The 23,216-nt window shown below is 38.1% G+C and overlaps 1 protein-coding gene across 1 annotated transcript in view; it reads left to right on the forward strand.

The window, feature by feature from the left end:
- Window positions 1-23,216, forward strand: part of LOC139130281 (uncharacterized) — a 331,155-nt gene that overhangs the window by 159,915 nt on the left and 148,024 nt on the right. The window contains exons 6-10 of the mRNA XM_070696034.1: window positions 1,736-2,008; window positions 2,663-2,864; window positions 4,437-4,626; window positions 21,152-21,419; window positions 21,842-22,143. Coding sequence (XP_070552135.1) covers window positions 1,736-2,008; window positions 2,663-2,864; window positions 4,437-4,626; window positions 21,152-21,419; window positions 21,842-22,143 — 1,235 coding nt within the window. The remainder of the gene's footprint in view (window positions 1-1,735; window positions 2,009-2,662; window positions 2,865-4,436; window positions 4,627-21,151; window positions 21,420-21,841; window positions 22,144-23,216) is intronic.

The following is a 23,216-nucleotide window of genomic DNA, read 5'->3' on the forward strand; positions in this document are numbered from 1 at the left end:
TTTTTTTCATAATCAATCAATTACACCTTCGATTTATACATACTTGGAGTATACTGTTTTCGTAATATTACCCAGACATTACGAATCGAATTCAATCAATTTGGGAAATGCGACTTAATGATGATTATTTAAACTTTTTACCATCAAGATACTATGATTAAACATTCCGACATTAAAATTCTGTTGGCCTGAAAATGTCTAGGATTCGTAAGGCCGTACGCAAATATTTTTTGTTTCTTTTGCGTAAAATGTGTCACAAATGCGTACAACTACGTCTAAGTACAAAAGGAATAGCTGTACATGCAATATCGAAACACTGGACGAAAAGTAAAACACTAAAATTATCAAGAAACATCATCAGTGAAAATGTTTTTTGTTTGATGACTTTTACAATCTCTATGTTCTATTCTCTGCGGAATCGTTATTGTCTCTGTTTAGTACTTTCCACGATGTCTTTGCTGATCTCTAACATTGCTGCTGCGAAGTCTAATTAGCGGCCTAATCTCGGGCCTTCCATAGTTATCACTGTCAGATCATTCATGACATCTTCACTCACAAAACTACGTTTCAATGTTTTAATCATGTTATGGGTACTGAACCCACGCTCACACAGGATAGATGAGACTGAAATCACAGATGCAATTATAGTCAACTTTGCGATATTCGGAAAGAGCTCACCATACTCGTTGTAAGGAAGCGTGAAGAACGCCATAAAAATTATATATAAGTCCCCGTGGCATTAGCTTAAATTTGTTGACATTCGACGCGGAGATCCTCAGGGTTTACAGATATGCATATACGGAAAAAGAACTTTTAAACATGTGACATTTTTATTAGTACAGCCTTTAAGGGAACTATTGATGCTACATAATTGATAGAATGTTGGACAAGATATTGCAAAATCATAGACATTGTTTACCAGCAAAAGTTTTATTTTTGGTCCTTGATAAATAACGCATTGGAAGGAAACAGCAGGTGCCCATATCTTTGTTACGGAAACTGCGTTTTTTGAATGCCTATCGGATTACGCACACGTCAATTTACCATGCGCACTGTAGAGTAATTATGCGTGAAATACGCAGAATTTTGCGTAACGGAAGCTCTGATTACTGTAGGTGTTTGATTACATCCAAATACTTATATCACAATACTGAATATAGTCTATGCTGCATGTAGACTTATAACAGTCTATATGATAAACTGTGACTCTATCAAAGGCGTTTCTAAAGACTACGAGAGTAAAATAAACTCTTACGATAAGTAACATGATACGATCAATGATCGATATTTTTAAAATAAATATGTTATCGATTGTACTCTATCCTTTTGTCAATCTCGGGACACTAAGTGGGTAATGATACTTATCCCGTTATAGAGGATTTGGTGTTTTTTTGTTTTTGCAATGGACTGCTGATATTTGTCAAAAATAAAAACAACTGTAAAAAATTGCCTTGGTTTTTGCAACTTAAAGTCGATTACTGTAGAAGCATTCACTATTCACTGGGACTTAAATTCGCTATTTTCTGAAATTAAATAAAATCCGCGTGAAACTTAATGATTTTACAATATTAGAATATCTCAATAAGAATTAAATGGTATTTATGCATTAAATTTAAATTGAGATACTTCAACAGAAAAAAATAGTGAAGTGCAGGTTAGGTTATAAGCAATACATTTCTTCGCTAAAATTCTTGCTGTGTGATCTATTTATATAATGACTCATTTGTTATTACAGGATACAAGGCAATTCCCCTGTGTTACCCGGATAATTATGTCTGGAATAAAGCTGATAACACACTCACACAGCGGACAAGAGTGTCAAAAGGAAAGTTAAAACTAAATGACGACGCCTTATCGGTCCTAGAACACATTGACCAACCAGTGTGTCTGGTTTCAATAGTCGGAGATAGCTGCACGGGAAAATCATATATACTCAACCAACTGCAAAGTGACATGGAAAAAAGATGTACATTTGGAGTATCAGCTTCGTTGAAAGGTTTTACTAAAGGTAATTAGCGATGGGGAATGATAGTCACGTGTAGGGTTTTACCCACTCACGAGCATCATTAAGAATGACGAGTATGAGTTAGGATCTTGTATTGTTAACACTGGCAATTACAATCTATTAAGGATTGTAATTATTTATCCCACATCTGAGGAAACAGGCTGCCGTGTGAATTCGATGCGTTCGATGACTGTACGACTTTAGGTGTATGAATTCATAAAGTTTTAGCGGAATACAATGTATAACTGCTCTGAGGATGCTGCAAATTTATATTTCAGGGTAATAACATATTCTAGGCATCTTCGTACTTGCTTTATGTAATTGTAAACGCTTGCAAGCGAGGTTTTATCATATCGGTTTGAACATACTCTAGAATACTGCGATTGAATATTTTGCTTTGGGCTGCCGCTCCTCAATATCTCATTGTCCAGGCTTTTGCTATGTAAGATTATGTTTACCATGTAATATAAGAGATCTGTGATGTTCTTGCATCGGAACATCACATTAACTGGCATGATAACTACCTGACAAGATTTTGCCTTGCATCAAAGTGGATCAAACTTTTAATGTTGATGTAAGTAATGAGAATCATTTGTCTTGTATAGAGAATCATTTTACTAAACGTTTTTCACGCTATTTCTTGTGATTAAACCAAAGGGTTATGGATGAGTGGTAAACCTATTTCGCAAACTCTCTCAGATGGAACAGAAGTCGCTGTGATCTTCATTGATTCTGAGGGACTCGATTCTCTAGAAGCAAGTAAAAATGAACAACTTTTTGTTTTGGCCGTTCTGATATCTTCGTTGCTGATCTACAACTGCAAAAACATCACAAAACCAGAGGCATCGACAAAACTGAGGTAAACATTTCCCCACAAGCGTTCCTTCTCGGCAAAATATTGTTGACGATCGTATCATTAACATCCTGATACAACACGCCGAGTAAAGCAACGCTCAAATAGTATCAGGGCTTTTAATTTTAAACGTCATAATGTGATATAAAGGATGTGCCAATGTTTAGCGCAAGTCTACTAATATGTCTTTGAGGGGTATACTCTATTTTTATAAGTACAATGAAACCTGTCTATTAAGGACACCTTCGGGAATGGAAAAAGTGTCCTTAATATAGAGGTGTCCTTAATAGACAGGTGAAATTCTATTCAAAGTGTAACTTTTGGTTTGATAAATCTGTCCTTAATAGAGAGGTGTCCTGATTAGAGAGGTGTCCGTAAGGACAGGTTTCACTGTAGACAATCCAGAATTTTAAAATCGAATGACAGTCGTCAAAAGGCAAATTCTAGATTAGTCATCTACAATGGTGTATTTTTTTAAATCACAACGAGGAATGCTTAACAACGAGGTTGCTGTTGCATAAGGTAGGCTTAACGTAGTAAACCTAGACTATCCTTTTTAAACGATGATGCACTCGAGACCTAAGTAAAGTAGTTTGTATCACATTGCAATTGCGATCCTTCAATTTCAGTAACTGCCTTGTTAACGTAGCAAACTCTTAAACAAATATTCTATGATCTACAAATTAACTCGTCCTTATACTAATTATTAAACAAATAATAGAATTAGTTAACGCCCAAAAATCTAATAGTCATTAAAATCGTGTGCTTTAAGTTGTGGTTAAAATGTAAATTTTAACAAAAGAGACTAAGGGATTGAAAATTAAAATTGTAATTGATAAAAAGATAACACACGTAAAAACACAGGTAATTAATTGTTATTCGCATATCAGTAGAAAATCACATTGGAATTGCTTATTTTTGAATAATTGAAAATATATGAACATTAGGTCAGCTTTAGGAAATTCCTTTGTTCCATTGAGTGTTGTTCATTGTTGCTAGAGATGGCAATTCGAAATCACCGGATTGACGAAGAAATTCATGGATTTTTTTTGATTTTTTTTTATTGTCTGACCTACTTGCACTGGCCATAGTCGTTTATAGTTTATTCGTCTTTTATTTCGGAATCAATTATTTGCCTAATAACATTTTTATTTTTAGGCTTTTTGGCTTCACTCTCAAAGCCAAATTTCTGAAAGGCTTTCCACATTCAATCACATTCAGTAGTCATTGTAGATGTATAGAGTGAATTATGAAGTAAATGTTACGATCAAAACTTCGAGCAATGGCTTTGAAAAAATCACAAAATCACATTTGTTTTTGTTTTTTGTGACGTAGGCATCTTTCCTTGGGGAGAATTAGTTTTTTGACTAAGTATCCTGGAATACATTTTCTCGAGGATTTCTCGAAGATTCAAATTGCAAGGCGATATCCCTAAATCTTGTGTCAAATGCAATACTACAGATTTGTAATTTACGAATAGATTTAGTGACAGTTTCCAATTATTTTGAGGAAAACAATTGATTTTTCATTCTCTATAGGCTTATAAAAAATCGACATGAATGAATGATTCTGTTTCAGATATTTCGGCACACTCGCCTCTAACATAAAAGTAAACAAGAAAGATCGTAAAGACAAAGTAGATTCTGATGACTTCTTCCGATTATTCCCCGATCTCTTCTGGCTTCTACGAGACACTACGTCCCGACTGACTATTGATGTGAAGGGAGACGTGAAAAAGGTTGAAACAAAGGACTACATTCTGCTTGAGGTAAAAATATTACTTCGTCAACATTCGTTATGACAAAAAATTTTGCTCTAATCTTTGGCACACAAGTCTGATAGAAATGGGGAAACATTTCTATGAGTGAGCACAAACACTTAGAATTCATTTTGAAGCATTTAGTATAATTTTAAAAGATGAATTTGTTAGATGCACAGGAAAGTATGATCAGAAACCTTTCCAAGGAAGGAGCTGAATGTTAGTGTTTTACATAAGGAAAATATAGTTTAATGGTTACTTAAGTTTCATCCATCCCGCTATCACCAGACAGACGAAGTGACAGGATTCGTAGCCAACACTAGCTTGAAAATCTTTTGTACGTACAATTTTATTTGTACGTAGTGTTAAAATTTTATAAATAACATTTGCTTTTGTGGCGACAATATGAAACCAACTAAGAGCGATAGAGTCGAATAGAGTAGAGGGAATAAAATAGAATGAAATCGAAGGGTACATCGCAAAAATTTAAAAGAGATTGTGGGCTAAGAATCCTTTCACTTCATCTGTCTGAGGATTGTAGGATGCATGGAACGTAAGTAACATATATTATTACTTTGCAGTTGAAGTAATATGACAGAACCCCATGGCCTGTGAGTGCTTCGCTCGTGAAAGGACTGCCGCCGAATACACCGCAGCACTCGTGCAAATACCGCCAGTACGGCGCGCTTGCTCTCACAGGCCAAGGGGCTCTGTTATTATTGCATATGTCCTATCTTTTATGCATCATTTATCGGGAGAATCAACAATTAGTCGTGCGTACTACTTGTCTGTCAAAGCTTCAGGGCGACCCTGCGGAGTTATATAACATTTACATCACTGTAATGAAGCATCGAATCAGCTTTCAATTTTCATTGGTAAATGCCGCCACACCCTCTATTTTGATTGGCTAAAGTATTGTTTATTTGTTTATAAAAGATGACGTAAACGGAACGTCGGAGGGCTCGACCTCTGCTTGCGACCACTCACATATACGTAGCAACATGCCGTAGATAGCCAAACGAAGAGAACTTTGAACATGGAACGCTTTTGATTTTTTTTTCACATTTCGAGCTTGAAATTCTTCTAAATGATCGATACAAATAGCAGTTCGAAGATTTTTAGGGAAATCAAAGAGTAAGAGACGGCAAACGTAACTTGTCGAACGATCAAATTTTAGTGTTCACGGTGGCACAAAAGCGCTCACTGTTATCAATAGCGTGTAGGACACATAAGCACGGAAAAACTGGATGCAAAGTTACTTTCTATTGTAAACAGGGAATGTCCGGTGAGAAAATTCCTGGCAAAAACGTCTCTGAAAATGTTAACTGTTTCATTTGCTCGGCTGCGCCCGCAGTTACGTGTGTTTCGATGCATGATGGCCGCCGTGGTACGGCGGCCACCGTGTAGTCGGCTGAAAATATGGTTTGACCCTAAAAAAATTGCTACAAAAGGTTTCTCAACGGTTTTTGATAGAGTCAAATGTGCTTAATAACATACTAAAAGTCTACCAAAATCTGACCACCGGAAACGCGTCATTTTCAAGATGGCGTCCAGGATGGCCGCCTTATACTTAAAATGGCATAACTACTTAAATATTAAACCTAGACTAGTGATGTCTGTGTCTACCACCATGTTTTAGTGGTTTAGGAATCCAACTACCATATCTAGATTATAGACAAGTGGTCATAAGTCCCATAATTTGCATATTTGTACATGTATTAAAAATATCACTGTCACATTCTTCGTCCGGAACATGTTGCTCATGTGGATTTTCACAATTTCCGAGGTTAGGTAGTAAAGGGAAATCAACTCCACACATCGTTCATATTTGGATTGTTTGCATTTTGTGTATGAAATTGTGTATAATATAAGTGTATGCCATGCTTGGCTGTTTTAAGTAAAGTGTTGCTTAGCCATGGCGAGACGTACCTGTAATCTACGTGTCTTGATGTTACTCCACACTGGAGCGGAGAGACTAGTGTGACACTGCGATCCTTTGGCGCTGTGTTTCGAAAACCGAGTTTTCTTAATCAGTCGCTTAAAATTCATTCTTGATTGGTGAGCCGTGTTGAATGGTTGATTGTTTATATTTGGTAGTATGTTGTTTCACTTACGTTTGTTGTTCAAGTAGGGAAGCTAGAATGTCTACTGGTTGGTCTTGATGTGTTTGTGTAGGTTTGGTGAACCTGAGTTCGAGCTGTTGTCGCTTTTTGCAATCTGGCACTTATAAGTGTATTGCCTATATTTCTGTTCATTCTATATGCGATTATTGGTTGATTTGGAACCGCTTTTTAGACTAAGTGTTTCATCTTTTACAAGTTTACTCCAGTTTTCTGTCAAATTTTCGTTTGAAAGCTCCTCCCAAGAAATCACATATTTAGACCTGCACTGCAAATTCTTCTGGCTTGAAATATAACCACTTGGTTTGTAGGTGGCTTGCGGTGAACCAGTGTGTAGAAGTTCGGTTTGCCCGAAATCCACTAAGGTTTTTATGGTTTGAAGTCACGCCACCACACAGAGTATGGATGGCGTGTATTCATACCAATACATTGGTGGCTTATTATCAAGCCCGTCATGGTATAAATTTAAGCCGAATGGCTTCTTTTTAAGCCCCTGACAATATAATTTATCGGTTTAAATTTGAGCCACTGGCATCGTTGGTTTGTTTATATACCAACAAATTCATTGGCTCATCTTTAAGCCAACCACAAGTGGCAGCTTTGTGGGCATGGTTTGAGTTTAAACCATTCAAGTTTATGAAATTAATCGGCCTGTTTTCAAGCCATTGTCATCATCAGTCACTGGCTAATTTCTAAACCAGAATTTTACATCACGTCACGACTTGACAGGCCTTTCGCACGATAGGGAGGACCATGCGCATTCAGTGCAACATATTGATTAGCTTTAATTTTGGGCGATACAATTTTGTGAAGTTTTCAATTGAGCAAAAGACATGGACTTGCTTCAAATCTGTGGGCACATAAATATCAAAACAAATTGAAGGATATAATTGACAATAAAAAGCGTTGATATCAAATGACGTCATTTTCTTTCATTGACATGCAAAAATATATGTAGGGCCTATACGTCGGATTGTCAACATTTTCCAAGACAACGACGGAAGTAACAACCACAATAATTCATAGCTCAGACTAAAGCTACCACAACCGTGAGTCACGCATACAACAACAAACTTTGGCCGAATGCACGCATGCAGTAGGCCTAGTAATACAAGCCTGAAATCGGGATCAATGCTATTCTCTGTAGGCCCGGATTGTAGGCATATCCTGAATTTTTGCCAGGCCACAGCCTTGATCCTGGGACAAGTCCGACGCGGCATTTTATTAATAAGGACATGTTTGAAATGGATGTTCTATGCCCCTGAATGTGCCAAAAATATACACAAGCCATAGCAAACGCAACTGATATTCAGACGGTCGTTCAAATTACCAAAACAGCGTACAAGGAGGAAGTCCTTAACCTTTGACCGTCCTTTCACCCTTTGTAACATTGCACTTTAAAATAGTTCAATTTTACACAATGATTCACCAAGCCAATGTTTAAACTTCGTCATAGATATTATATCTCTGTGACATATGTAAGAATTATAGTACTTGTTGATTGATCGTACTCTTAAAGGGACCGCTGGCTATTGGAATCCCCATCCCTTCACTTTAGGCAGTTGCGTATTAATTCCTGTGTGGCACTGATATGATACTGCGCCCGCCAAAAATCCGAATTACACTGGCCTTTGCACCGTACGTAGCCGAGGCGTTACTGACGATCGTATCAGCGCTTACGATTCTGTTCTCCGGACAAGTCGACAGTAATGGCTTCCGTCACCGATGAAGAATTACTTCGCAAGCAAGAACTGGTTATGTACCTCAACGATAGCTATTCGCCACCACATATATACGGGTCAAGATCAGATGCAAGTTGCAACCGACGTCTTGGAATGCATAGCCACAACAAATCAAACGTAAGCTTGTTTTTGCATATTCCGTGGAAGAATTGCAAAGTCATTGATTTAAACCGCGCTTATTTTTTTCCTCAAAGCATATCGGCTAGCTTGAACCATTTTTAAGTAACATGCGTTTGAGTATTGTCGGAAAAAGTGAAAATTTCCTTGTCACAACTATTCGCCATTGTCTTCGACATACCGCTACACCATGGACGGGTGTATGTTTATCGTGTTTGTATGGCTTTTCACGACCGCGAATTAATGTGTTTCCCCGAAATCGTCCATGCTCGGTGAATAATCAAATGCGTTTTCTTAGCTCCACTGTGTCAGCTGGTCAGCGACGAGGAGCTTTTCTAAGAGTAGCCCTGAGTACAGGTATGTGTGTTCCCGGCGTTATACGGCCTCCAGGCTCCACCACTAGCTAGCTCTGCAACGGTCTATATGGAGATAACTGGGGTTGTTGCAGCGAGATTCAAAATGGCGATCCCCGTGGGTAAACAACTTGTCGAGTACGTTATGTTTCAGAAAACGAGCGGAGAAGTTAATCGCATCTTTCCTTGGGTCGGTGAGGAGGTTAAGGTAGGCAGGAAAAGGATTTTGCCCCGATAGAGCAGAATTTCGTCCAAATAGCGTTTTCGTTGCGGTCCTCATCCGGACCGCAGAGACCCCAGTTATGCGGAGGCCGTAAGTTATAACGCCGGGAACACACAGACCTGTACGCAGGGCTATTCTTTGAGGAGGTAGATCATGGATGCGTCGTCCGGTGTACGTCGTCCATAGTCCGCTATACATTTAATAACCCCTTGCCATTGTCCATCCTGAACGGAAAGATGGCAATCATTTAAATTTTGTCATCCATCAGTTCACAGGAAAATTGCATTTAATAACCCTTTGTCATTATTATATAGGACGGAGACACCAACAAATAGCTGCAACAAGAGCTATTGCCACAGTAAAGAGATGCCCCATTTTACCAGAAAAAGTGAGTAAAACTGCACATTTGTTTCACACTACCTTTCTGTGTTATTTTCAGGCAAACTGACTTGCCACAGCTTATTTGCAGGTATCCTCATGCCATTCTTTCAATAACAAACATACTGTTTCATGGATGATATTTCTTGTTTATGTTGATAATAACCTCAAACTGGCAACTTAGATGATTTAATACAGACACATACCTCACAAATCCTTTGGCCAAAAAGATGTAATGGTTGATTCTGTTATTCAAGGCAAATTTATGTTTCCACAGCATGATTTGAACTTGGGTCCTTCAACATTGCTTACACAAATTTTGTGAGCCATCTTGTCACTCAAGATGGGTAAATATTAAAGTCATTCATTTCCAGCAAATAACTTCCTGTACAAATGTGACTATTGACTTCCACTAACCGGTAATAGATAATTATTTGTTTCTTTTTCAACAGATTGTCCAGGACATAATATACTTGATACAGAAAATGCCTTCAGCTCAACAAATTAACAATGGATTCTCTGTGTACAATGTGTAAGCAGAATGAAGACTCTGCCCTCACATAAGGAATTCAAAGAGCGAACATAAAAGGTGATCAAGTATTGTTATGTGCAGTGATAATAATTACATCAGGCATGAATGTTCCTCATATTTCCACATAGTACACTAACACTTTGGGTTTTGTTTAAATTTCAGCTGTTATTACATATCTGTGACATATTATCTTTGTCGTGGTCACACAACAGACAGACATGTTTAAACTTTTTATTGTTATAATCAATCTTATGAGGGGAGCCATTTGCTTGCACCTGGTTTATGATATTGAATCTTAGTCTGGTGTATCAAAACATAATTTGCCATTTCCCTTATTTTTAAACAGGCATCAAACATTTTTGGTTCTCAAGAGTGTCTTTGGTGGAAAAACTGCAGTTGGAAAAATGGTAACAGTTGTGACGTAAGTATTGCTTGTTGAAAAAATTTGTTACTGTGATTCAGTACAAACTAGTCAAGGCACATAATGTGCCTTGACTAGTTTGCTCTGACATTAGCTGTAAGTTTTAGCAATTTTCAATCTTCATTGTTGTGTGTACAAACTGCAGTTTTGATAGCTATATAACAGTCTCTTGAATACCAGTGTTCTGCTTGACAATGTACTGTGTACATGCTTAACAACCATTGTTATTGTTGACAAATGAATTCTATTCCAGACTGAAATTAGATTTTTAACAATAACCATGCTGTACACATATGAACTGGGTTGATACTGTATGTTAGACATTCATTATGCTTTAAGAAGTAGAACAAGAAACTGTATATACACACAACAAAACTACTTGGAAATTGCCAATGGCTACAGCTGATGGAGTTTTCATCATGCTGGATTTATAATTTCTGTCAGATTCAGTACAACGACGTCCGTGTAATCCTACACTGGAAATCTCTCACAGCCCTGTTACATTCTGAGGGCTGGTTCAGGGATGTGCACATACCTGTACCAGCTCTGGAAGCTACAGAGACTACCAGCTATTAAAATAATATCCTCAGTGTAGTATAGTCAGAAAAATAAGTAGCACAGCTGCATTTCACATCCATGTACCTAGTGTGTCAACAGTCCTGTACAATAGTTTTGCAAATAGTACATGTACCGTAACATGGGTTTGAAAAAATGAGCTTCAAAATTTGCTTCCAAATCAACCTTGTAGAAGCAATGTGTACAGTTCTGTAATAGGGAAATTCCAACATAACTGGTACATGAATGTCTGCATAGGCACAATTGCACTGTGTGTTTACAATAAGGCTGGTACAGGGAAGTAAGCTTTTATGTGACAAGGGTAAAAAGGGGCTGAAAATTTCACAGCTGGTATGTGGATGTGTTCATCACTGTGCCTCAAATGCTGAACACAGGTCCTGGTAGAGGGAGGTGATCAGCACATCTGGTACATGCATATAGTGCTAGGCATGTCACATACATACAGCACACATTCCTATATCTGGATGTGTATAAAATTACCCCTGCTACAGTGTTGTCAGGTACATGGGTGGTACACAGAGTGCTCGTCAAAGCTGTGCTAGGATGTTGTACAAGGACATGGCCATGTCAAATCTGCATTTGTCAATTTATTTCAAGATAAAAGGCAGATATGACCATCAACCATACCCTCATTCACATGAATCATATGTTTACTTGGTAGATTATGGCTTAGTTCTGTTGTTCGGATCTCCATTAGCCACAACTTGGGGGCTTTCTGCCAGCATTTTTGTTCTGCTTATCAACTGTAGTTTCCCATTCAAGTCATTGAGCATAATGAAATCCTCAATGTTTAGCTACTCAGTACAGTATGCAGTGTTTTTGCTAAGGTTTGGGAATATCGGTAAACTATTTGGGAACCCCGGTAACATTACTGCTGTCCCCTAATCTGATTGCATTGACATACCAAGGGGAACCCCGGTAAAATGACTGGGAACCCCGATAACATTTACCGGGGTACCGGCCTTAACAAAAACACTGGTATGTACATGTAGCATTGTTATTGTTGAAATTTCATTTAGGGCTGGACAAGAATTCATTGTCAATTATAAAAATGATAAAAATACAGGCTGTGTTTACAAACATAATACTTGGCATTTAGTATGCTGAGGAAAGTAGTCCAAGAAAGTGTAGATGATAAACAGTAGTTACAGTTAATGGAGCTTCACTTACTTATTTCAAACTATATACATGTGAAGTATATCATCAATTATGGCTGTTGCATAGCCAGAGTGATAAAATGCTTTCTCAAAGTCTTTCCAGCTTCTTTGCAAGTCTCAAAAGCACATTGCACTGTGACTCTAACATATCTTGCCTTGTAATATATTCATTTTGATATTCTGGATTTAAAATTCATTATCATGACATTCAAACCATAGTTTTACACATTTTTGCAAGTGCAGTGATGCAGCAAGGACTATGACATTGACAATAACTTGTAAGAGCTCTTTTTTTCATGCTAAGAGACTTTACCCTGAGTAGTCATGTCAGATTATTGGTGCACCAAGAAAAACTTGATAATAGTGTACTTGCAGTCAAATATGTGTTTAAGAACATGACTGTAATTTAGAATGCTGCCAATAAACATTCCAATATACTTGCACAAATTCCCTAAACATACCAGTAGATAGGCCTTGCCCTCATTGTACTTGTAGCTTGGTACTGAGTGTTTTACCATGATCTAACCTTGTGCCTCAAATTTAAAGTGTTTACATCTTTTACATTCCAGGATACTGGAAAACTCTGAGGAAGAGATGCAAAGCAGCAGCCCTGTTTAGGTATGCTCGTCTATGAAGGAGCAAGCAGTTTGTGTTGTTTCTTGAAGGTGTAATCTTCTGCAGCATGGAAAGAGACAATGTTATGCTGGGTTTGCTTAGTTATCTAGGGTTTCAAAGTTTAATTACATCAGATGTCTGAAAGGAACTTGTCAATTTGTAGAGTACTTCTGGCTTGACAAAGCTGGGATGTGAACTAAATGTGCTGACAATTATGAGTGGTCTGTAATGCGCAGGGGATTTCCCGGTGAAACAGCTAGCAATTTTGCATCAGATGCATGAGGTAAACGTTATAACATCAAATTATGTTATCAGTATGATTTTACAAGTAGCATTCATAAGAATGTCATTTTCAGTGAGTATACCCTTGTAAGTATTAAATTTAATTATGTTGCAACAATTACTGTTTCATTTCTTGTAAATTGCAATAAATGTTAATCTGAAATTAATTTTGATGATTGTTGTTGTTGTTTTTTTAATGTAGCTTGCATGCAGGATTTCTAACTATTTCAGCTGTTGTTTGTGTTTCAGATATTTTACAGTCCTGCTTTGTGTAGCTCCATCACATAGAGGACCCAATAGGCCATTCCATGGGATGATAATCCTCCCCTGTGTCTGCAAGTTTGCAGAAATCCATTTTAAATTTGAAGGATGGTCAGACATAATTATCCCTCCCCCCCTCCCCCCCAGCAATATGGCCAATATTGAACTGGTTTGTCAGCAAGCCATACAAAAGCCCTAGAGTGGCATGTCTGCAAGCCAGCTTGTAATGGCTTGTTGGTAAACCAGAGGAATCCTTATAGTGGCTTGCTTGTAAACCATAATTAGTCAGAAATTGGTTTGTTTGTAAGCCACATTGCAGTAATATTGGCTTATCTTCAAACCAGATGGAACCAGAATTGGCTTACTGTTGAGCCAGAGAAGTGTGGTATTGGTTTACAAATAAGCCACTATTCAGCATTATCTGGTATATGGGCAAGCCACAGTATCTAAAACATGGCTTGCTAGCAAGCCTAGTTCATATAAGAGTGGATTGCCTGTAAACCATTGTTCAGTACTAACTGGCTTACTGGCAAGCTGAAGTGATCTTTACTTGGCATGTATATATGCCGTATCAAAAGCCAAACTGGCATGCACAGAAACCAGACTTGGCATGCCAGAAAGCCAATATAAGCCAAATTCACAACTCGAAACAATCCGTTTACTGACAAACAAGCCGGTTTATTTTTGGCTTGAATTTAGCTGGCCGGCAAACCAGAAAAATTTGCAGTGTGACTATCTACAAAGATCGTCGATACAACAAAAAGAACATTCTCGACACCAAGACACACATAAAACCAACAGATACATTCCAGTTCTTACAAAGAAACTCATGCCATCCGGCAGCAACATTCAAGGTCTGATCAAAGGTGAAACATTACGATACATCAGAACATGCAACAACGAAACCGATTTCACAGAGAAAGTCACACAATTTAGTGAAAAACTACAAGACCGACAATATAAAATACCGCAATTATACGGTGTCCATCATATTTGATCAGAATTGGTACATACCAGTATGGGTACCAAAGATCAACAATAAATGTTGTTTCTATCTGACTGTTCAGTACAGGAAAATTCTACGTTGATGTTATGACAATGACTTCCACAGTACAACCAGAAAAACAACAAGAAATATATAAACCAGAAAAAGAAGAATGACAAAAGTAAATATCGTCTGAAACTTTAGGTACTGGGGGTCAACTTTAGCAACATGCATAGCAAAAACAGCTAGTCCCTCTTAGTTTGAGCAGGTCTGTTAATATATAACAGTTCAAAAACAATGACAGGAAATGATTCAAGGTCAGTGGAGTAGCCTGTTTGAGTCACTGGCATACCACCACTCCTACACATTTGCAGGATTTCCCTTTTCTTACCTCATTTGAACATTTTTGACGTCCATTTAAACAACGTCACATCTCAGCCCCTGCATTACCTGTACACCAAATACTGAGATGATAGCTTTGGCGGTAAGGGAGCTTTTGCATGTGACGGACATGCATCCGCACTAACATACCCACATACATACATAGAGACACACAGACGCCACCGACTCACCATATTAGATGTTTTTTGTTATTTATGCACATACCAAATATGAGCTAAAATGAAATAGAACGCATTATCAGAGAAACAGATCATAAAGCAGAAAAAGACAGCTTGAACAACAAAAAGAAAGAAAGAACGCCACCAACAATACAGTAGTCTTCATAACAACATATAGCCCGTACATCGAAATGACAAAAATCAAGCAAGCTCTGAGAGAAAACTGAAGTGAACTTGAAAAAGACGACACACTAAAAAAAAAAAACTGTTCCAAAATCAACCAATAATCGCATATACCGGCAGAAGGAACAGAAATATAGGCGATAGACTTATAAGCGCCAGATTTCACAAAAGCGACAACAGCTCGAACTCAGGTTCACACGAATCTACACAAACACATCAAGACCAACCAGTAGACATTCTAGCTTCCCTACTTGAACACCAAACGTAAGTGGAACAACATACTACCAAATAAAGACAATCAACCATTCAACACGTCTCACCAATCAAGAATGAATTTTAAGCGACTGATTAAGAAAACTCGGTTTTCGAAACGCAGCGCCAAAGGATCGCAGTGTCACACTAGTCTCTCCGCTCCAGTGTGGAGTAACATTAAGACACGTAGATTACAGGTACGTCTCGCCATGGCTAAGCAACACTTTACTTAAAACAGCCAAGCATGGCATACACTTATATTAAAATACTTTCATACACAAAACGCAAACAACCCAAATATGAACGATGTGTGGAGTTGATTTCCCTTTACTACCTAACCTCGGAAATTGTGAAAATCCACATGAGCAACATGTTCCGGACGAAGAATGTGACAGTGATATTTTTAATACATGTACAAATATGCAAATTATGGGACTTATGACCACTTGTCTATAATCTAGATATGATAGTTGGATTCCTAAACCACTAAAACATGGTGGTAGACACAGACATCACAAGTCTAGGTTAAATCTTAAACAGGAACTTCCCCTATAAATGCCGGATTACAGTAATTCTATGCAAATGTCAAAAAGCCACGCTACTGATCGGACGTGCCGTGTTTGGTCCAAGAATCGTGTCATTTTACCGTGTTCAAGCTGTTTGATGTCACCAAATGTCGCATATATTGTCTATGAATATACAGCAAATGCAGTCAGGTCGAAAATAAACTTTGAAAATGTTGTAATTTTTGTCAGCGCCGGCATATATTTTCAACAGCGTGTTCCGGAACGAGCATTTGACCCCAAAGTGCAAATGTCACGACACTGTCAATCATGAGTATTCAAATTTATCACGTGGTCAGAGCGATGTTTACCCCACTGGCCGAGACAAATATAACGCACCGACTTATCAGAGCAATGCAATTAGATAAAGATTACAAACAACAAATACTAACACGCATACATACATCCAGGGAAGGAGTCAACGATACACGGTTTTCTCTTTTTGGAGCATGTAGTGGTCCTGAAAAGGACCGTTTGGCATTTGGTCCTGAGAAGGGCCGTTTTTTTTCGCGAACAATGCGGAAAATTTTCGTCCTTGGACGACGGTCCCAGGACCCCACCAGAATGTCGTCCGTTTTTTTTCACACTAACGGACATCAAAGGGAGATAATGTATTGCGCAACTTTTCTATGCTTCTTCCTGTGACAAGACATTTGGGTGCTAAAAGGCTTGAAATGTGTTCTGATATCACTCTCGTCATTTCCATCCACCAATGGCAAGTGCGAAACAAGTGTACAGTCTTAGTTCTGTCTAAGATCATATGTTCAAAATGATAGGACATTATCCTAGCAGAGGTCGTGTCACGGCTCCTTGTCACACGGAGTTTGACAGTTATTTGAGAGTATGTGACGTCAGGGCTTGACCTAAAAGTTGCAAGTCTCGAGTCTTAGACGATGTCACCGAAATCACCCTAAATGGTCGATAAAATGTGATCTCAGGGTCAAAGTTATGACCCTATTTAGGTCTCAGTCAGGTATACATCCGATGATCCGACATTGTAATCAAATAATATCTGGATATCTTTGTCTTACACGTCCATGATGAAATCAACACGTTCAAAAAAAAGTCAGTCCCGGTAACGTCATCATACTGCAGTATCATCATGACATTTGTCTGTGTGTTTTGTCTGTAGAAAACGCCAGTGGCAGTAAAATGTAGACCATCTTTTCAAATTGGGTTGGAGTCGCCTCAGTTTACTCCAGTTGTCGTTCATTCATCAGAATAAACATTCAGGAAAAATTGTCCGGCTAGGGAAAATGAGAAATCATGGCTCCACATCAGTCTTTGTTGCTCCATGCTCGCTGTTCATCAGCGTTTAGATTGCACACGTTTTATTGCAAGATGTGACAGCAAGTCTTACCATGTCGTTACTAGATAAAAGTTATAGAGGTATAGCATGACAAAAACGTAAGGCCTAGAAAATTAGAAAAAAAAAAAACAATATATAAATGCTACTTCACTGTATTCTCGTACCATAACTTGAAATTATGGAGGACATTGCCAGCTGATGCTATTGGGCATTCGGCTTTTCCGTTCATGTCCAATTTTCTTACGGTCTATTAGTCTGAGACAACAAATTACACCTGTGTACCCTAATCAAGACACAGATATAAACATGTGAGCTTTGGATACCCTACTCGTGACACAGGACATGTTCCAGAAACGTTTCACACATTCAGCTTGCGTCTATAGATTGCCAACTTTGAGGGACCGTGCTTCTTTGTACCGTTTATCAAACTTGATACCAATGCCAGTCGATCCGTGTCGACAAATGTTACTAGTGATTGACGAAAAGCGGGCAAAGACGCATCTGTCTTTTCATTTTCGACAGTGTCGAAACGTTATCAGGCTTCGGAACTTAAGTCACCAGATAAACGAAAAATGCAAAAACTGCATGGACAGACAAGCGTCATTCGCGAGTATAGACAACTCTTGACGGCGATGTATCCGATCCGAACAAGCTTACTCGCGCAATCGCGGCGAACTACACCACAGCGTCATGAAAATTGAAATATCAACGCTCGGATTTACAGTATTACAAGTCTAAGTTTCAATGTCAATGGAAAACTTTAAGTTCTGTTTGTCACAAAATTTATGCATCGTGCGAATTCCTGTAGGCATATCGTATCGTGTGCAGTCAAAGTTTACGTTACCTCAACGTACATTTCACCTCAATTACGTCACCCCGGGGTCAAAATCCTGCCAATGACATTCACGCTTCACTTCGTTATGGTCGGTGCACGGTGTTGTGTTCCATTGTTTGTGAATTTGCGGACGTTGTCGGACGCTGCCAGCGCTGTTTATGTTTTCAAATAGAAGGCGAAAATATTGCCTTTGATTCATTCCTTATAACAACTGAATTAGTTATACATAAGATGTCATCATGCTGTAGTATACAACGAAGTTTTAGTCGACGTTCACTCTGACTGCAGTTAGGCAGACCTCAAGCCCGGGACCTCAAGTTAGACGGGGTTTACTGCGGCCATAAAATGATCGCGTTCAGTTTATTTTACCCGTGGAGACAAATTCCTTGTTCAGGTTTCCATTACATTTAGACAGAAGGTGATAATTGAAATCCCTCTTAATCGGTAACAGATAGTGTTTACCCCTCCATTAACCATCGTCCACACGTGACTTCGAAAAATCCCGCCCAGTGTATGTAAATTATGAGCGTCATGAATAATCGCTCTATTGTGCGCCCACGGTCCTGTAAGTTCCTGTTTAAGTAGTATATGGCCATTTTAAGTATATGGCGGCCTCTTGGACGCCATCTTGAAAAATGACGCGTTTCCGGTGGTCAGATTTTGGTAGACTTTTAGTATGTTATTAAGCACATTTGACTCTATCAAAAACCGTTGAGAAACCTTTTGTAGCAATTTTTGGGGGTAAGGTCTTTTTTTTTCATAAATGCAGCCGACTAGTGTCGCCCGTTGTCAATGTTTTTGCTTTACTGACAAACAAACTACTCTTCCGGATACCTAAAATCATCCTCACACTATAACTAGTGCATGCAATTTTCTCAATCTTTGTCGTAGTTTGAAATCGGTCATGTCGTGCATTTTACTATGATAGCATCGAACCAAAGTAAAATGAAATCTTGTGGACGACGTTTTTGTGTTTACGAACAAAAATAGTTCCGAGTTAAAATTGGTAAATACATATTAACATAAAGGAATGGCATAATGTTTTTGGTATTGCACTGCAGTGCAAATACCGGTAGTGCGCGCACGCTTCGATGGCAGTAAACTGTGGTACATATGTAATAAGTTTTTTTATTATTATTAATATTATATATATATATATATATATATATATATATATATATATATATATATATATATACTGAGAATCTAGGAACTTGTAGTTGTCACTCTACAGGCTGTTTCATGCGCTAAGCAATCATCAGGAGTGAGGATATGGCGGGAATGGGACTGTTTATATTGTGTTGCAGGTGAGTATCATATTCAAATAAGCGGATGCGGCCAATGGCAGGTCAGTTATTAATGAGGAGGAATTTGCTGCGGTGTCTGCATTTTGAGAGGAATTCTGATCGTTTGTTGAGGGTTGATTTGCTCTCTGAATAAATTATATGGAGTTTTTCTGTTATGCAAAGGTTGCAGCGTTTGGTTTTATTTGAATAGGGGGGAGCTCTGTCGATAATTGACCATTTGATATCGTAGTTTCTGTTGTTGTCTTTGAGTTTCCATATGAATTTTGAGAGTTCTGTGCTATTTCTGTGCTTGGGTGTTTTGAATGTATACTTGTGATACGTGTATCTTTGTTTGAAGGTTGAGTCCGTGAGTCCAATGTAGTGTTTTACACGTATCACAAGTATACATTCAAAACACCCAAGCACAGAAATAGCACAGAACTCTCAAAATTCATATGGAAACTCAAAGACAACAACAGAAACTACGATATCAAATGGTCAATTATCGACAGAGCTCCCCCCTATTCAAATAAAACCAAACGCTGCAACCTTTGCATAACAGAAAAACTCCATATAATTTATTCAGACAGCGAATCAACCCTCAAAAAACGATCAGAATTCCTCTCAAAATGCAGACACCGCAGCAAATTCTCATCATTAATAACTGACCTGCCATGGCCGCATCCGCTTATTTGAATATGCATACTCACCTGCAACACAATATAAACAGTCCCATTCCCGCCAAATCCTCACTCCTGATGATTGCTTAGCGCATGAAACAGCCTGTAGAGTGACAACTACAAGTTCCTAGATTCTCAGTATTACCGCCCTGCAGAAATGCATTGAGCACTATACTTTGCCTGCATTGACAAGCAATCCATTTTCATATATATATATATATATATATATATATATATATATATATATATATATATATATTTTTTATATATATAATGGTTGGTGTCAATCTAGTGTCCGTGATGGTTGGTGTTTATAGTCTCTTGATAAGGTCTTCCTAGAGCATACTAATTAATTAGTTGTTTGTGTCTGATCAGTGTTGAATTTTTCTTTTTAGAACATCCGTTTGTTACCCTAAGAGGTTTGTTGTGAATTTCGTAAAATAAGGCTATCTAGGCCGCATAAGCCAGCCAATCCCAATGCAGCGGTGTTCTCATCACATATTAAAAGGTCGAGTCATTGAGTGCATTGTAGGATCACAAATATCGATGACTATGGGTGATATATTTGTCTCGAACATAATTATTTCAACATGACAAATAAGACACTGTTGCTTTTGTTGTGTACGTTTCATAAGTCCTAACATGTAAGAAAGCTTTTAACTCATATGAAGACCACAGAGTTAGACAGAGGCCATTAGCACAAACGATGACGACGCAAGGATTCTTGGACAGTAGATAAGTGAAATAATTTACGAAGTTCTTTGATAGATATTGATATGTTGTGTCGAAATGTAATGTATACTAATTTCCCAAATCAGAGTAATAGGATACTTGGGTCTGACAAAGGACTGAAACCAAGTTATTTCTTTACCACTTTACACCAACTTCGTCACCTTGGTTGAATCTTAACTGCGCGTAGCACGATAATCTGACTACCCATCCTAGAAACGTTGTACCCCAACATATTAGCCCCGTTTCATAGTTATTTACTATTCCTTCATTTTATGTGGTCCATTATTCATTTACATTAACTGGTAATGTTTATTTCACAATTTTTTAGACGAATTGTGCCGATCATTGTTTTATTTTCTTGACTTTTTACAGATTTTGAACTCAGATAAAGATTCCGTCAGAGAAGGAAAGATAAAAAGAGACATCCTCGATCACTTTCCTGTGTTTGATGCCATCCAGCTACCGATACCGTCATTTCAAGAGGACATTATTGCAAAACTGAATGACATAGGAGACCTTCGAAATGTAAAGGGGATTAACCCAGAATTTGCCCGGGGGATCGCGAACTTAGGACTTAACGTTGATAGGATGATGAAACCGAAAAAAATGTGGCCCCAAGTTGGAAAGTTGTACGGATCGCGTGAGTGTTTCACCTTCAAATTTAGTATTACTTCATTCGATATGTTTTCAAAACAACGTATGTTAAAAGCCATAGCCATCAGCAGATTTTAATCTCTATGTACTTCCTGAAGGCAAGGCAAGACATTTACATGATAATGGTATGACTCAAAAATATTTGCGATTGTTGTAGCCTGCGTGTCGGGCAAGTGCGTAGCATTTGATAATGTAGTCTTTATATTAATGACAGTACATCCTTTTGTATTTAGAGTGTTTGCTAACATTGAATTTACACTTAGTTTGACCATATGACACTTTCTCAATTTATATCACTTTTTACACTGAATGCACAATTACATTCCTTGTTTAGCCGTAAAGTAGGACATTCGGAATAAGTTCTCTTTTGTCCTCAAAACGTGTCATTTTGTTTCAAACTCTGTCCAGATCTTGCGCTATTCCTCCGAAGCTATGTGTCAAAAATAAATTATACAGATTCCACACCATGCATTGCGTCTTTATGGGAGGATGTCACGAAGTCACTGCTTGACGCAGCCATGAAAAAAGCAAATATTGTCTATGAAAATGAGTTTGGTCCTATTTCTTCTTCCAAGAAGAAACCTTGCGATGAGATGGAGATCCTAGAAAAATACGACAATGCTTTTTGTAAAGCAATGGACTTCTACACAGATGAAACACGACATATTAATGATGCCACTCTTCGAATGAAATATTTGAGGAAGTTAAAGGTAAGTTTAATGATATAACATCACTTTTAATGAGTTCTTGCAATTGATAAAGGAAAACAATATAATTTCAATTATTCAAGTTTTCAATTATTCAGGTATTTTGGCTAATGTTAACACAATTTTATGACTAGTTAGATATTCTTATTCACCACTTTTTGGGCTAACCAAAAGTCTTGGCTCCTGAAAAAAAACATTGACCGTCTTTATATTTGCAAAACTCGAGTGAATACAGTGATAATGGAAATTTTCAATTTAAATTATCTCTAAATATCTGAAAATTTGTGTCTCTCGAACAAAGCGTTGCAATTTGATAAAAGAAAGGTTGAAAGTTTCATTGATGAAAGTTTGAGCAGAAGTTACATCTTCCTTTTTTTGAGGCGCATACTGCTATCAAATAACGCGTAAATTTTACTATAACCCAAACGGGATTCGAACCCCCACACACTCACGGCAACATCGCCTAGCTGCTAGGCCTCACACAAAACCAGTCGGCCACTGCTTCCAACCCAAAAGAGTTGGTCACAGTAACCGACTTAGATGTTTCAATTCTGTGCGCGACCGAACAACACGGTATGCGTGGAGCAGACGACACACAGACACAGTACACACACAAAGTACACACATATATAGTAATCGGAAAAGCACGAAGCTTTTTACTGAGCTATCAGACAGACTCGGGGACAAGTAAATATCCACCAGCAGAACTGTCCACTCAGGTTAAAGAAATATAAATTTTACTATAACCCAAACGGGATTCGAACCCCCACACACTCACGGCAACATCGCCTAGCTGCTAGGCCTCACACAAAACCAGTCGGCCACTGCTTCCAACCCAAAAGAGTTGGTCACAGTAACCGACTTAGATGTTTCAATTCTGTGCGCGACCGAACAACACGGTATGCGTGGAGCAGACGACACACAGACACAGTACACACACAAAGTACACACATATATAGTAATCGGAAAAGCACGAAGCTTTTTACTGAGCTATCAGACAGACTCGGGGACAAGTAAATATCCACCAGCAGAACTGTCCACTCAGGTTAAAGAAATATAAATTTTACTATAACCTA

The sequence above is a fragment of the Ptychodera flava genome, chromosome 3 (genome assembly GCF_041260155.1).
Source record: "Ptychodera flava strain L36383 chromosome 3, AS_Pfla_20210202, whole genome shotgun sequence".
NCBI lineage: Eukaryota > Metazoa > Hemichordata > Enteropneusta > Ptychoderidae > Ptychodera > Ptychodera flava.